The 16501-nt window shown below is 41.7% G+C and overlaps 1 protein-coding gene across 1 annotated transcript in view; it reads right to left on the reverse strand.

The window, feature by feature from the left end:
* Nucleotides 1-817: 817 nt before the first annotated feature.
* The window catches only part of SLC38A6 (solute carrier family 38 member 6), a 126488-nt gene continuing 110804 nt past the window's right edge, over nucleotides 818-16501 (reverse strand). Inside the window, exon 16 of the mRNA XM_073610855.1 lies at nucleotides 818-11175. Within this exon, the coding sequence (XP_073466956.1) occupies nucleotides 11092-11175 (84 nt within the window). The 3' untranslated portion in view covers nucleotides 818-11091. The remainder of the gene's footprint in view (nucleotides 11176-16501) is intronic.

Consider the following 16501-nt stretch of genomic DNA (forward strand, 5'->3'; position numbering starts at 1 on the left):
ATAGCCTAAGCAATCAAGGGGCCCCAGGAGGTATTAAACTGCCCAGCTTTGTAAAACATTCATTAATTTTATTGTCATACCTGTAGGCCATTTGGGACCTCCTATGCCCTTTCCTGCAACCCATGGTTGCAGGAAAGAAATTCACACCGTGCCTTACACTAGCTGCATTAAAAAAAAAAATACTGTACATTTAATCATGTATTAATGATGTATATTCCAGATCTGCTTTAATGTGTGTCTTTTATATCTACCTCAAGTTCAATTTTGAAGCTTTTACTACTTCCACTGTAAATACTATGGTGGGGCAGTAACGTGATGTAGTCTGGGCTTTATTGAACAAGTAACCCAAGAGGCTGTAAAGCCACCCAGTCACTTCTACAAGACATTGCATTAAAATAAATAAATAAATGTAACTACCATTATATATATATATATATTTTTATAGATGCTCTGCTTTGAGAAATTATATATAGTTTGGGAGTCTAACATAAATTTTAAGGTCAAAATGCACATTTTATTATTTATGTATGTGTGTGTATATATATATATATATATATATATATATATATATATATATATATATATAGAAGAAAAAGATTTTAAATTGGTCAAGTGGCTAAAGGGTTAATTGCCTACTTTTTTTGATTTTATTAGCTCATCCTTGTAGAACAATATCCTGCTGAAATAGGTATGGCTAGGTTATATAGTGTACCAGAAGTCATGAAGTTGAGCCTCTGTCACTTTATCATACTTTATACATCTCCAGTAGTTATTAAACACACACAGACACATACCTTTTATGAAAAAAAAAATTTATTAACAATTTTAACAAACATAACAATTTTAAAACAATTTTATATATTATATATTTTAGCAGCATAGTAGAATAATATTTTTTTTACCAATGCTTTTTATGGTTAATATATCCTAACTAAAAAATGTAACTATGAATAAAACTGGCATATACTGCAATTTAGGTGTTCGAAATTATTGCGAGATGTATATGTCAGTACAAGTCCAATTTTCTATTACACACTAAAATACATCACCTAGGTCCACATACATCAAATATCTGTTAAAAAAGTTTGTGATCTCACTGCAGAATGCGTTTATTAGAGAGATAAAATACAGATTTGGAAACATATGTGGGAATTCAATACAGCTTCAGCGCAACTTTTCTGGCTTTAATCGCTCTTGATAATGTGTTGTACCAAATTCATGAAGCATCTGCTACACTTTTGGTGTTGACAGAGACTCAGGAGGTTCTAAAATGTGCCGCTTTTACATTGTGGAGCAATACCTGTGCCAAGCTTAAAATAAAATACTGACAGTTTGTATCTTATGAAAGTTGAGCTAATTGAGTACACACTTTTGGCATACACAGAGACTCTGGCGCAGACAGATTTTATGAAAGTGTCTCGTGTGCGTTTTAAAGGTGGCGCGGGGGGTGCCAAATTCAAGTACAAGTTCTAGACAGGTACATGAATTTGCCACACAATGCTCCACTTTTGGAACACATGCAAGACACATCCGGAAAAGCTGTCTGCAACTTTTTTTTTTAATGAGTTCCAGGGATAGGCATAGATCAGCAACATATCCAATCATATGGTCGATGCACAAACCCTTGGAAGTGGCTTGGTCTTGGAAAGACAGTGGAATCTCACTAGGTCAGCTTCTCTCAACCAGGGTTCCTCTAGAGCAGGCATCACTAAATGGCAGACCACAGTCCAGCTCTGAACCGAGTAACCACAGCCTCACCAAATAGATACTTGTGTATCTTCTCTTGGCCGCTAGCTCCCCTGCCCGCTGCTAGGAAGGGCACAAGATGGGAGGTGCTGCAGGTCTGGATAGAGGGTGGGACTTTTCAAGTTAAGCGGGTGATTGGTTGTTAGGCTGCAGGGTGGTCCAAGCAATCATTCACCCAACTTCCACAAGAAAAGTCCCACCCTTTGTCCAGATCTACTGCACCTTCCATCTTGTGTGAGTGAGGTAGGACAGTAAAGAGAGCGGGGGGGGGGGGGGGGAGTGCTGCAATGTGATGAAGGGAACAGGAGTCTGTAATATAGAGGCAGGACTATGATGTGAGGGGGGGGGGGGGGGTAATATGAAAGGAAGACTGATGAAAAGAAGTGAGACTGAGGGCAACGGTGTAAAGGAGGGTCTCTGATGTAAGGGCTCGTTCACACTTGTGGAGCTCTGTGTTTGTCTGCACTAGAAAAATGCAGGTCTCTGCAAGGGCACTAGACAACAATTGTTTTCTATTTGTCCTGTTCACACTGCAACAGTGCTTCTGGGTGCTGGGCAGTGCGATGCTAAATGCATACGGTGTGCATTCTTCTGCAACGGACTGGACCTCACCTGAAGGTTATGTGACAGCTCAATAAAGTTGATAGAAAAAAAAGGACAGTGCAAAGCACCTCAATGTGCACCGCCACACCAGCTCCTAGGCCTCACACTAATAGGTGCCCACATAGTAGAACCGGTACATTCCCTGAATGTACAGTGACAGATGGGTATTAACTGTCTAGAACCTACATTTCCTATGCCAATGCCCTACCTTTCCAGTTTTTTGACTGCCCACTGTTGATTTTAATGTTGCCATGCTAGAATTCAATAGGGCTTGTATACAGCTGTCTGTGGAATGCCTGAACAGTCTGGCATTTTGTATGTCTGCAACTCACCTAGATCTCGTTCACACTGGTGTGTATAACATTTGCTGTGTTATTGAAGCTTTCTGAATGCTTTGCAAAGCCAATGCCTGTTCTGCGTTGCCCTGTATTGCTTTTCATTTTGCCACCAACATTTGGCAAGCATTGGCAGTTGCTAAAGCCGGCAAAATGCCTCGAAAAAAAAGGCATGCCAAACATGTTTTAGGCACTTATGAGCTTTTGCTTTTAAAGAATTTTCCTTCCCAAAAAAAAAAAGTTAGAAAGTTAGGCCCCACCCGACAAAGACATCAAAAACACATTGAATTGCCATGTGCAATTCACAAGTGTTTGAATGCCTGTGTGAACCTAAAAAGTGTAGCAATGAGCAAAATCAAAAATGACATGTCTGATGCAGTCTAGCACTAACCCAGTGGTCTTTGTTTCTCTGAGCCCCTTCTCCATAATGTTGATTGTGGCAGATCAGTTATTTTTCATTTCTTGTAATTGGGTGACAATCCCGTCCTAGCTAGACATGTAGCTTTTAAATGGATGCATCACATACGTCATTATTAAATTTTGCCAAAGTTACACTTTAACCCTACAGGAACGGTCAAGATTTCACATTCACCATTAAGCACAATGAATTGTAGAGCATTTGTACAGCAAAATAAAGTAAGCTGAGATACTGATTTTTTTTTTTTTTTTTTTTTTGCCACTCGTACGCTTGGGGCCTGAAATGTCTACACATACATGTTTTCTAAATCTAGTTTATTAGAACCATATTGGAAATGAAATCTAGTGGTTAAGAAAATCTGTACACATCCACAAGAATGTAACACCTCATCACTCCTGGTATAGGTATGTTGATATCACCATTGAGTTGTAGTAGACCGCTTTATATAGTTTACCTAGAGATTTAGTTGCTTTATTTTGTGTTGATTCTCTAAACAATTGGCCCCCGATAGCCAGCCAGCTATATAACCGGTTCTATAAGTATATTAGTGAAATGTACTTAAGATATTTTTTTTTTTTGCTTTTTTTATTTCAAGTAAACAAGGCATAATACTGTTCACTAAACATAGACATAAGCAGAGGTTACCTTTAATGAAATCACATGTCTAAACAATAAGTAGTTCTGTGGACAAATGTAGCTGTAAATGTACGCAAATTTTAAAGGATACGTTCATCTTTTTAAAAATAATAAAAACACACATTTTGTTGCAGGTAAAAAGAAAGTGGATTTCTTTTTACTCCCCCCAAGAAGCCTGAAGCGCATTGCACACGTGATAAGCGGATTGGAGCAGGAAGTTCAATGGACTACAAGAGCAATCACAAGCACCATAACAGCTTGTAGTTTTCAATGATAGACCCCACTTGAAGGCATTCATTCACAGGAAACTGTGAATGAATGATGCGGACATGTGGGAGGAGCCCCATTGTGACAGTGGGAAAAGGGAGAAGATCCCCCGCTTGCTGTCACACAGGGAGGGGGAACTGGCTGCAGATGCTGGAATATGTTACATGTTCTACCCTAAAAACAGGTGTAACATGTTCCAAAGGTGCACTGGAAAATTGATGGGCTGCCTAATTCAGTGGACATTAAAAAGCAGAGCTCCAGGCTTCTTCAGAAAAAAAAAAAAAAAAAGTCAGCAGCTACAAATACTGTAGCTGCTGACTTTTAATATTAGGACACTTACCTGTCCAGGAATCCAGCGGTGTCATCACCCAAGCCAATTTTTTTAATTGGCTCTTGGGTGCTGCCACTGCCATCTTTGGTAAGGGAATCCGTCAGTGAAGCCTTGTGGCTTCACAGCCGATTCTCAACTGCACATGCGCGAATTGCGCTGCGCTTTGTGAATGGCCCGGCGGGGGGTGGAAGAGGGGGCTGAACTTCTGGATGATTTTGCTGTGGTGCAGTCACAGGAAAGTGGGAGCGGGTACCTGTCAAACCAGGTACCCGATTCTCTCCCCCCCCCCCCCAAAAAAAAGGTGCCAAATGTGGCAGCAGGGGGGGGGGGGGGGGAGGAGACAAACAAGCAAGCGGAGCTTCCCCTTTTGGGTGGAGCTCCACTTTAACACATGGCATAATGCATAAACACAATGATGGACCAGCTTGGTGTGAATGAAGTCTAATGCCGCGTACACACGAGCGTACTTTCCGAAGGAGTTCTGCTGCAACGGACTTGCCTACACATGATCACATCAAAGTCCGATTGTTTAGAATGTGATGACGTACGATGGGACTAAAAAATAGCCAGTAGCCAATAGCTGGCCTTGCGTCGTTTTTGGTTTGTCGGACTAGCATACAGACGAACGGTTTTCTCGATAGGGATTGAGTCCGTCGGAAAGATTCGAAACATGTTCTATTTCTAGGTCCGTCAGAATTTTCGAAAGAAAAGATCCAATGAAGCCCACACACGATCGGAATGTCTGACGGAATGATTCCGTCGGACCTTTTCTGCCGGAAAGTCCGGTCGTGTGTACGCGGCATTACTCTTCCTACAAGTAATTATAATAAATGTTTATAAACCATTGCCGGAAACCAGCCTCAAAATATAATTTTATAAGCATGGTAGCATCTATCATGCCCAAAAACACAACACCATTTAATCATTGCTCAGATCATGGGGTGTTCCTTCATTGGGTTTTTTTTTTCCTTATTATTTTGTCATCCATTCACAGGAACTGCTAAATGAAAAGTTCCATCTGCCACCACAGCAGAACTACCTAGCAGAGTACATCGGCAGCAGGGTGGTGGTGATGTCATAATTGTAGGTCATTCAGCACTTCCCCTGACACACTGCTCTGCAGGCCTGAATGCAAAAGTTTAATAAATGCAGTGTTTAAATTTTTTTTTTTTTATTGCTGGCGCATTTATACATTTTGTTGGAAAAGATGGACTATGCTTTTAAGCAGATATTCCCACCTCCCTTAAAGTATCCTTTACGATTCAATAAAAGTAAACATCCTATCTGAATACTGAAAATGACTATAATTCGGTATATACAAAAAAGGATTATTTGATGGTACTGTATGGGGTTTATTTACTAAAAACAAATTCACTGTGCACTACAAGTGCACATGCTGTAGATATGAGAGGGACATGCACGTGATTGGATAATAGAAATAAGCAGAGCTTCCCCCCTCAGATCTACAACGAGTGCACAGTAGATTTGCCTTTAGTAAATCAATCCCAACGTCTTCCTGATTCAAAACATACTGAACCAAGCACATCAGAATGACAGCCAGCTCTGTTAACAGTGCCAGCTTTCATTTTAGGGTCCTTGCCCATGTCCTGTATGAACGCAGGATCTTCCTGGCAGACAGTTACTGTGCGCTGAACAAGAGTATGATGTATATAGTGCACTGTTTACACATAAAAATTCTTCTAACATCCAGATTGACACATAAATATAGAGGAGAGGTGTAATTTACATGTAACATACTGGCCAGTAACACAGATTTTTGTATTTAAATTTTTTACTGATCCAAACACAGCACTCGTTTTCCTCTATTTACATGCCTGTGTGTACAGGTCCATTGAAAGCAAGCTACATTCAGATAAAATAAATAAAACTGAAAAAACTTGGCATTTTTTTTGGGACCCATGTGCAAACACCCTTAACCGCTTTCAGACCACCCATATACTGCAGCAGGGCGGCCCGGCTGCACAAAATCATGTACCTGTATGTGATTTTGTGCACGCGGTGTAGGGGCCACACGCCGCTCCCGCTGTGATTGGACACCTGCGATCCGCTGATCGTTCAGTGCAGACACGGAGCAGAGGTGTACCTATGTAAACAAGGCAAACCGCTGATCTGCCAGTGAGTAAAAAAGAGATCTTGTGTTTCAGCCAAGCTCTCTTTATTCCAGTGTATCCGTCCCCCACAACAGTTAGTAAGCACCGCCCAGGGGCACACGCAACCCTTTGTGTGCCCCTGGTGTTAACACCTTCCCTGCCAGTGTCATTTATACAGCGACTGCATTTTGTTAGCACTGACCACTGTATCGGTGTCACTGGTCCCCAAAAAGTGTCACTTAGTGTCCAATTTGTCCGCCGCAATGTCGCAGTCTTGCTATTAAAAAAAAAACAAAAAAAAAAACGTTGATCCCTGCCATTACTATTAAAAAAAAAAAAAAAAAATACTAAAAATAAAAATGCCATAAATCTATCTCATAGTTTGTAGACGTGATAACTTTTGTGTAAACCAATCAATATATGCTTATTGGGATTTTTTTGACCAAAAATATGTACCAGAATACATGTGGTCCTAAACTGATGAAGAAATCAGATTTTTAAAATTTTTTTTATTGGGAATGTTTTATAGCAGAAAAGATTTTTTTTTATTGGGAATGTTTTATAGCAGAAAAGTAAAAAATCTTTTTTTTATCCAAAATTGTCGTTTGTGTGTTTTTTTTGTTTATAGCGCAAAACATAAAAACCACAGAGGTGATCAAATACCACCAAAAGAAAGTTCTATTTGTGGGAAAAAAGGACATCAAATTTTATTTGGGTACATCGTCGCACGACCGCGCAAATGTCAGTTAAATCAACATTGTGCCGTATAGCAAAAAATGTCCTGGTCCTGAAGGGTGTAAAACCTCCCGGAGCTGAAGTGGTTAAAGAACCGTATTTTTACTGTCAACACAGAATGGCGCTGCGGTGTTGGAAACGAAAGGACTATGCCTTTAAAAGTCACATGAGAAAGAATTAAAAAAGGGGGATGAGATACTGAGAGGTCTCCAAAGCTCTAAACCGTAATGGAATCTAAATTCCTCTGTTTTGCTTTGTGCAAATGGTAGTGTCTTTGCTGTGACAGCCAACAGGAATATACAAATCTGCTCCGCACACTCATCTCCATGCCAAACTCCTGGGGATACTGCAAACTACTCAGAAAGCAAAGAATGGCCAGCATGCTGATACAAGAATAGCAGAATCTACTTAAAATGAAATATCAAAAGACAGGCTCTCGTCATGGAACAAGTCATTTCACATATTGGAATGCTGGCCATTCTTTACTTCCTTCTTTTCAATCTTCCAGCACATTGACATCTCTCCTATTGCAAGTAAAAGAGGTTGAATTTCTATGCAATTTAGATTACTTTTTAACGCAAGCTGTGCAATTTCTGTACCTGTATGCAAATCTAAAAAAAAAAAAAAAACAAATCAGTCCCTGCCACCTGTATTGAGGTGTAACTGAAAGGCTATGGGTGTGTCCACAGATCTGATTACATAGTGTACAATAGTCAGTTTTGTCCACATTGCACACGTAACACTTTGTCAGAGCCAGGATAATTTAGCTATTGCAGAATTTTTATATTTAAACAGAACATCCAAAACAACGTGCTAATGTCATTCTTAAAGCAGAACTACAGGCAAAACTTTTTTTTCATTTTGGATAAGACTAAGTTTAACCAGTGTCCACCCTATAGCACTTTTTATATATACATGATCCTGCACTTCTGGGTACCAGAGCACAAGTGCGTGCCAGCGGCCTCTCGCTCCCGCAGTAACTTTACACAGCAGGAGCCAATCAGCGCGTCCCATGGACTTGATCTCCGCCGGCACCCGCTGACCGTTTGGGACACAGGCAGAATGGCGATCTGCTTATGTAAACAAGGCAGATTGCTGTTCTGTCAGTACAGAAGGCATGGATCCTGTGACTCTGCAAAATCAGGAACACCAATCCATGCCTTCCACTAGTAAAAGCACCTCCCACAGTACACTAAAATACTAGCTAGGCACACAGTTTACCCTTTGATCGGCCCCAATGTTAAAATCCCTTCCCGGCCAGTGTCATTAGTACAGTGACTGCATATTTTTAGTACTGATCACTGTATTCGTGTCACCAATTTCCAAAAAAGTGTCAGTTAGGTGTCCGATTTGTCCGCTGCAATATTGCAGTCCCACTTCAAGTCGCTGATCGCCGTCATTACTAGTAAAGACATTTAAATTCCATAAATACATCCCATAATTTGTAGACGCTATAATGTTTGCGCAAGCCAATCAATATATGCTTACTGGATTTTATTTTACCAAAAATATGTAGCAGAATACATATTGGCCTAAATTGATGAAGAAATTTGATTTTTTTTTTTTTTTTTTTACTGGGTATGCTTTATAGCAGAAAGTAAAAAGTATATATTTTTTTCAAAATATGGCGGTCGTTTTTTTATAGCACAAAACAAGAAAATAAAAACAGGCAGAGGTGATCAAGTACCACCAAAAGGAAGCTCTATTTGTGGGGGGGGGGGGGGAGAAAATAAAATTGTATTTGGGTACAGCGTCGCAGGACCGCACAACTGTGAGTTAAAACAACGCAGTGCCGTAATGCAAAAAATGGCCTGGTTATGGGGGGGGGGGGTAAATCTTCTGGAGCTGAAGTGGTTACATTTGCCATCTATCTCCCATATTGGGGGGGGGGGGAATTTTCCTTCACTTCCTGTCCCATAGCCAAGTGTTACTAAACCCACAGCAGTAAAATCTGTCTGTATATGCAGCAAAGCATGCTTTTTATACTCACTGCGGAATCTAAGGGGTTAATCCTCCGCATTGTGTAAAAAGGCTCTTTGATCCTGTCTTCTCTGATCCTCCCCTTCTTCCACTGTCCCCAATCCATCTCCTGATAGAACAGGGCCTTGGAGGCACTCTGCACATGTTTAGTTTGGTGTGTATTGCTAGAGGTTTTTTTTTTTTTTTGCTTGGGAGAGTGCATGTGATTAGCACTGAGCCAATCAGCACTGTCTAGACAGGGAGCCAGGGGTCCTGCATACTTATAGGACAGTCAGAACAGAATGAAAACTCCTCCTACAAATTTTAACCAGACATTGAGAAGTCACAATACTGCTGATAAGAAAAGGTATTTATCAGTTTATAGTTACTAAAACTATTGCATTTCCATGTTCTGTGTACTGTGGGAGACCAGATATAGTGAATGCAGGTTCCTGGGTTTAGTAACACTTCAAGTGAGGGAATCCCTGGTGGTCACCAGAACTAGTGTCCCCATTGGAAGATTCATCACTATTCCTGTTCTGGGGACAAGCCATAATTTGGGATTTTTTTTTTTTTACTTTCGCTGATCATGGTAAACAGGTCAAATTGAGAGAGTGAATCTCCCTAATAGGAGCAATAAATACCTGACAGGTGTTCTAGTCCCTCTCCGCTCTATCCAAAACTACAAAAAAAAGTTTTGCCTTTAGTTACACTTGAACTGTTTCTGATACTTTGCCTGGCAATCTCTTGTAAACAGTAGGTTGATAGTGCAAGTACTTGGCTAATAAAATACCCGTTTTGTCTAAGGCTCAGTTCACACTGCTACGACCCCAAAGTCATGTAACTTTGCATTGCAACTTCAATGTGACTTTCATGTTTGCGACTTTGGCAAATTTTAATACAAAATGGGACACATATTATTGAACTTACAAAAACCCCCTGAAATTGTAGCCAAAGATAAGACAAAGAAATTACTTCCTTGCGACTTTTGTGATTTTAACATTGCAGTTTATGGCACTCATGTCTGAAAACGCAGAAAAGTAGCGCAGGAACTAATTTTTCTTTGTCACTGCGACTTGAGTCGCAGCAATCAAGATGGTACCTATTAAAATGAATGTGTTTTGAATTGTCATGCGACTTTGTGTCAGCCGTCGCAGCAGAGTGAACCAGGGCTGAAAGTTAAAATATATATAAAACCAAAACAAAAATAAAATATATTACATCTTACCAGATGTGGTGAAAGCATTAGTTTCCATTTTTCAGATTTTTTTTTTACCTGGTGATTCTGCCAGTAAGACACTTCCTATCCAGGGGTGACAACACTCATTCACGTCTTTGTATATATGAAGACAGCCATGGTTGTCACCCTAGGACAGGACTGCAGAGACCTCCTCTTCTCTGTAACAGAGGGGTGAGGTTCTGTAGTTTTTCAGAGATAGGTTGGAACAATGTGACTGATAACTTTCTGAGCTGCAACGTTATCAGCTGGTAAGATCAACAGTTTTTTTTTTTTTTTTAACAAGTATAACAAAACATTTAACAGATAAGGGGACAAAATAAGAGAAGTTGTTCACGATTAAGGCTTGCGTATCCTTTAAACAACTTCTGAAGCATACCAATTTCAGTGGTGTTATATTAGCCTCAGCGCCTGTATAAATTTATATGTGTCAATGATTACAACGTAGACAACTAATCTGTGTGGACGAGTGTAACCTCTGGTCATGTGACATAACATTTAGCACCCAGTTTATTTATGCAGTTCCTCTCTACGGTGAATGTTTGCTTTTGGCCTTCCATTTCAGCCAGTGACCAGTTTTATTTTTCCAGAGGACCCAAAGGGCAAGAGAGTAGAGTGCTCTTAACACAAACTATTTCTCAAGCAATTTCCCCCTGAAACTGGATATCCTTGGCTGTAAATTCTGTTTGAATGTAAACTCCGATGTGATTCTCTCATTCATTGTAAGCCCAGTTCACGGTAATTAGTGTTAAACTGCAGGCACCAATACAAATACCAAGAACAAGCAAGCCACAGGCCTGGGAACACAAGAAAAAACAAACACAAATTAGCACTTGTGGAAGGAATCAATTTTCACTCTGAGAACAGCCAGTCATTCAAGCATCAGGTTGGAAAGCTTTTTCACATTGTTGATTCAAGAAAAACAGGTTGCTGGTGGTTAAGTGCAATTGTTCCCCAGAAAACTCTAAACAACAATATGGGTCATGCAGGACCTTAAACAACGAGTCCAACCAAAGCTTGCTATTTCAGTGTTTGGAAGAAGTTTGAGAGGTAACGCAAACTGACAGTTTATTACCTATAACATGGGGACTCTGCTGGTATTATCTCTGAAATTTAGTTCTGGGTCTGCACGCCTACTGTGGCTATTATGAGGATTTCTCAATCTGGCTGTAGGTTTCTAATTACATTTTTATATTATGAAGAACAGAGCTAGAGGTTCTGGAACATCAAAAACTCCCCACGAAGACAGAACAGAGATGAGAATTATGGTAGGAAGATCTCACTATTGGACTACCCATGACATATACACGATATTGGCAAAAGTATTGCGACGCCTGCCTTTACACGCACATGAACTTTAATGGCGTCTTAGTCTGTAGGGTTCAATATTGAATTGGCCCACCCTTTGCAGCTATAACAGCTTCAACTCTTCTGGGAAGGCTGTCCACAAGGTTTAGGAGGGTGTCTATGGGAATGGTTGACCATTCTTCCAGAAGTGTATTTGTAAGGTCAGGCCCTGATGTGGACAAGATGACCTGGCTTGCAGTCTCCACTCTAATTCATCCCAAAGGTGTTCGATCAAGTTGAGGTCAGGACTGTGCAGGCCAGTCAAATTCCTCCAACCCAAACTCATTCATCCATGTCTTTATGGACCTTGCTTTGTGCACTGGTCCAAATATTTGGTGGTGGTGGTGGGGGGGAATTATGGTGTGGGGTTGTTTTTCAGGTGTTGGGCTTGGCCCCTTCGTTCCAGTGAAGGGAAGGGAAGGGAACTTTTAAGGTATCAGCATACCAAGACCTTTTGGACAATTTCATGCTCCAAACTTTGTGGGAACTGTTTGGGGATGGCCCCTTCCTGTTCAAACATGACTGCGCACCAGTGCACAAAGCAAGGTCCATAAAGACATGGATGAGTGAGTTTGGGGTGGAGGAACTTGACTGGCCTGCACCTCAACCCAATAGAACACCTTTGGGATGAATTAGAGCGGAGACTGTGAGCCAGGTCTTCTCGTCCAACATCAGTGCCTGACCTCACAAACGCGCTTCTGGAAGAATGGTCTAACATTCCCATAGACACACTCCTAAACCTTAAGGACAGCCTTCCCAGAATAGGTGACAGTGTTATAACTGCAAAGGGTGGGCCGACTCAATATTGAACCCTACGGACTAAGACTGGGATGTCATCAAAGTTCATGTGCGTGTAAAGGCAGGCGTCCCAATACTTTTGGCAATATAGTGTAAGAAACCAAGCCCGGATTCTGTTCACCAGGCTAGGCTTAAAAAATAATTTGGGGGTAAACTAAGGAGGATCTTTACCCTAGGAACAAAGAATTAAAAGTCAGCAGCTACAAATACTGTACCTGCTGACTTTTTATAGGACACTTGTCTGTCCCAGGGTCCAGCACTGTCCTCACTGGCTGCTGATCCATGATACCATGGTGAGTTTACATGCTCCGTCATACCGCTTCTCTGCTGTGAGCCTCTCCCTTCCTGCCCGTTCCTAGTGTGTGTGAGCCGATCTCCAAGCCTGCCCTGCTCCTCCCGCCATGTGGCAGCAAAGTTAGTGATTACAATTACTGCCAGCCGCTCGGTTATAACAAGCTAAGTTCCGTATTTCACAGCGCCGCTGTGCGGTCACGTGACCTCACGGCTGATGTCAGCGGGGGAACCTCAGCCCCTTCCGCTGTAGTCCTCAGATCGGGGGAAAGAGAACGATGGGACGTTACCGCACAGTGTGCTCTGAAATAAGATATTTAGCCGAATCATTTTTAAAAACGCATATAACAAGTTGCAGTATGTTGCACAATGTAACAGAGGGGCTGGCAGTAATTGTAATTTCTGACTTTACAATCACTAACTGGTGCAAACCAGCTTCCATCTTTCATTTTTTTTTTCTACATGGCTTAAAAAATGAAAAGCCGTGGAAAAGTCCTACTCTTCCATCTCTAAGTGGAAAAAATGGCTGTTTTAAAGATTCAATCCTTTTTTAAATATAAAAATTTCTATGTAAACTTCGCTCTTGGACTTCACGCCATAAAAAGGTGCAGAACATCAAGGTATACCCTTTCTAGCAACTGTCCCCTGTCCCTAAACACTTACCTGGCTCCATATCACTTGCACCAGCTCCAGTACATACCACCTAATTGCTGGATTATTAGGAGGAACTAAAAGCAGCTTAGCCATAGGCTCCTGCTGCCATCAGTCAAACTGACCGAGCATGCATGGGTCCCTCCTTAGCACCCATCCTTCTACAGGAGCAAAAAAGGACGGAAGCAACATTTCTGTGCATCATTAAGCAGAACAGGTAAGTATTATTTTTTTTAATAACTTTAATGAACAGTAATACATACTTATTCTTTGTGTTCCTGTCAGAAATAAGTTCACCTTTTAGAAAAAAATAATAAAATAGGAATTTTTAAAACAGCTTACCTGTAAAATCCTTTTCTTGGAGTACATCACGGGACACAGTGTACCATAGTAATTACTATGTGGGTTATAGGCCATCTTCAGGTGATGGACACTGGCACACCCTAAACAGGAAGTTGCCTCCCCATATAACCACTCCCATACCGGGAACCCCTCAGTTTTTGTAGCAAAGCAATATACATATACCCCAGAAGAAGAGGGGTGGGACCTCTATGTCCCGTGATGTAATCCAAAAGAAGGATTTTACAGGTAAGCTGTACATCACAGGACACAGAGCAGCCCTAATAATTACTATATGGGATGTCTTAAAGCAATGCCCCTGACAGGAGGGAGATACAATCACAGAAACTGCCACCTGAGGAAAACGTATTCTGCCGCCCGTAACATACCTTGGCCAAAGCAGTATCCATCTGGTCAAAATCCTGTGAATGTATGAACCAAAGACCATGTAGTGGCTCTAAAAACCGGAGCCACCTGATGGCAGATGGCCTTCAACCCCCTGAAAAACTACAATAAAAAGTATCCCAAACAGGAGGGGACAAAGAAAAGATGGGGCTTACTGAAAAGCAATACACATAGTGAATCAATTATCAAAAATGTATTGTTAGATCAGTACAAAAAAAGAACATGTAGATAAAAAAAAAAAAAAAAAGGAAGAGTATAACCAATACTGGACTACCCTTGGTGCAAATTGCCGACCAGCCTAGATGGGTTAGTCAAAGCAACCACAGAATGGGGGGACAAGACAACATATAACAAATAATAACAACTGCGTCCGGACGCAAAGGAAATTGTTGTCAGCCTAGCCATCCACTGAAGTGGAGTGTCCAGCAATTGCTGAATGTGGCAAATAGGCTAACACCCATCACCCAGGGGACTTGAGCCAGCAAAGGGAAGAAAGGGCGGGGAAGGAAAAGGATGGGGCACCGTATATCCTGTATGGACTCAAATGTAGGGATAGTCCTGTATAGTATCTGTTTACAGCGCTGAACAACAAGCTGGAGCAAGTCGTATATGAACAGCGACAGAGTCCATTAGTACATGTGAATCACTGTACATGTATCCCGGTGGAGAGATGATTGGTCAGCAATGAGCACAGTTAGTAATCATTCTGGTATTGTGCAGAAATGAAAGCAGCCACAATACATTACCACTCCCGGTAGTGGATAGATCCCGTCAAGTACTTCGGAGATGGTGCGTGCCTTTTAATATGCTCAGCTCCCACAGGGTCCTCATATCATTCTCATACTTGAGGAACAAGTAAAGCTGCTGTATGCAGAGACTTGTCACCAGGGTGTGTCTACCTGGCTTCACCCCAGGCATAAAATAATTTTAAAGTCCCGTAATTGAAGCTCCCTGAAGCCGGCTTCCAGGCGCTCAACAGTGTGGTGATAACAGGACCCAAGACCATTAGGTCCAGCTGGACTGGAAGTGTCCAAGGCTATGTCAGTGTACCAATCCCTCTTGGGCTTATTTGGCTAACACCATTATTGGTGTTACCACCTCCCGGATTCAAAGATACTGCAGTAGTTAAAACAGAGGGAAGGTGTCAATTGGGGAGAACTGGTCCCCAAGGTGTTACCAGTGCATCTACCCCTATTGCCAGTGGGACTCTCGTCCTGGACACAACCTGTCCAACTTGTTGTAGAATGTGGAATCCAGAAGATCCACCTGCAGAGTTCCCCAACATTGACAGATTGACAAAAAATGTCTCAGGAAACCGGGTCCCGGGATAAGTTGCCGATGACTGGAAATCCCCCTGTCATTTCTCTATATCTGGAATATGTACTGGTGACAGAGACAACACCTGTTCTGCCCCACACAGAATGTGGTTCACCTTCCCGAGCTGCATAACTCCTGGTGCTGCCCTGGTGTTTAATATATGCCACTGTAGAGGCATTGTTGGATTGAATCTACACCTGATTAATTCAATAATCCAGAGCCAGGTGTACTGGCTAAAAGTTTCAAGATATTGCAGGGCAGTATTCTCTCCTGTTGAGACCATGTCCACTGAACTGTAGTCACCTTCAAACCAACTGGAGAGACTAACACTAGTAGTTATCTTCCAAACTCCTGAAAGGAAGAACTCACCTTCTCCAGATTCCAAACCATCAACCACTAATTTGAGCTCTGCAATACCCCAGGAACAGAGTCCTCTGGCGACCCAGTGCTTGGTTCCACATGTTCCAGACAGAGAGAATGTTCATCTACAAAAAACCTGGAGTAGGACTGTACGTAGAAATGTATCCAAGGAAAAACTGGGACTGACAGTATACCTCAATCTTTGTTCAGGAAACAGAGATTGGCACCCCCTGCTTTTTCAGCAAGTCCAGCACTGGGGCTGGGAGCTTTGTGAACCCTCAGAGCTGTGGCCAGTCCGAAGAACAGAGGCACAAAAATAAAGACTTTACACTGCAATTGCAGAAACCCTTGATGAGCCTGGAAAAAAGTGGCACATGAAGATATGCCTCATTGATGACTATGTACCCCGAAATCTACCTCTTGCAAAAAAGGTCAACACTAAATGGACAGAGCCTATCTGAAACAGAAGGATGTCCAGTGGCTTAAGATCTAAGCTAGACCCATTTGCTTTTGGGACTGCTACCGGTTGAGGCCCCCCCAAATAATGAGTCCATACCTTCAGTTCCAAGAGTCAAATGCAAGGCAAAAGACTGATGACTCTGTGGCAGACACAGA

The sequence above is a fragment of the Aquarana catesbeiana genome, linkage group LG13, assembly GCF_042186555.1.
Source record: "Aquarana catesbeiana isolate 2022-GZ linkage group LG13, ASM4218655v1, whole genome shotgun sequence".
NCBI classification, from domain to species: Eukaryota; Metazoa; Chordata; class Amphibia; order Anura; family Ranidae; genus Aquarana; species Aquarana catesbeiana.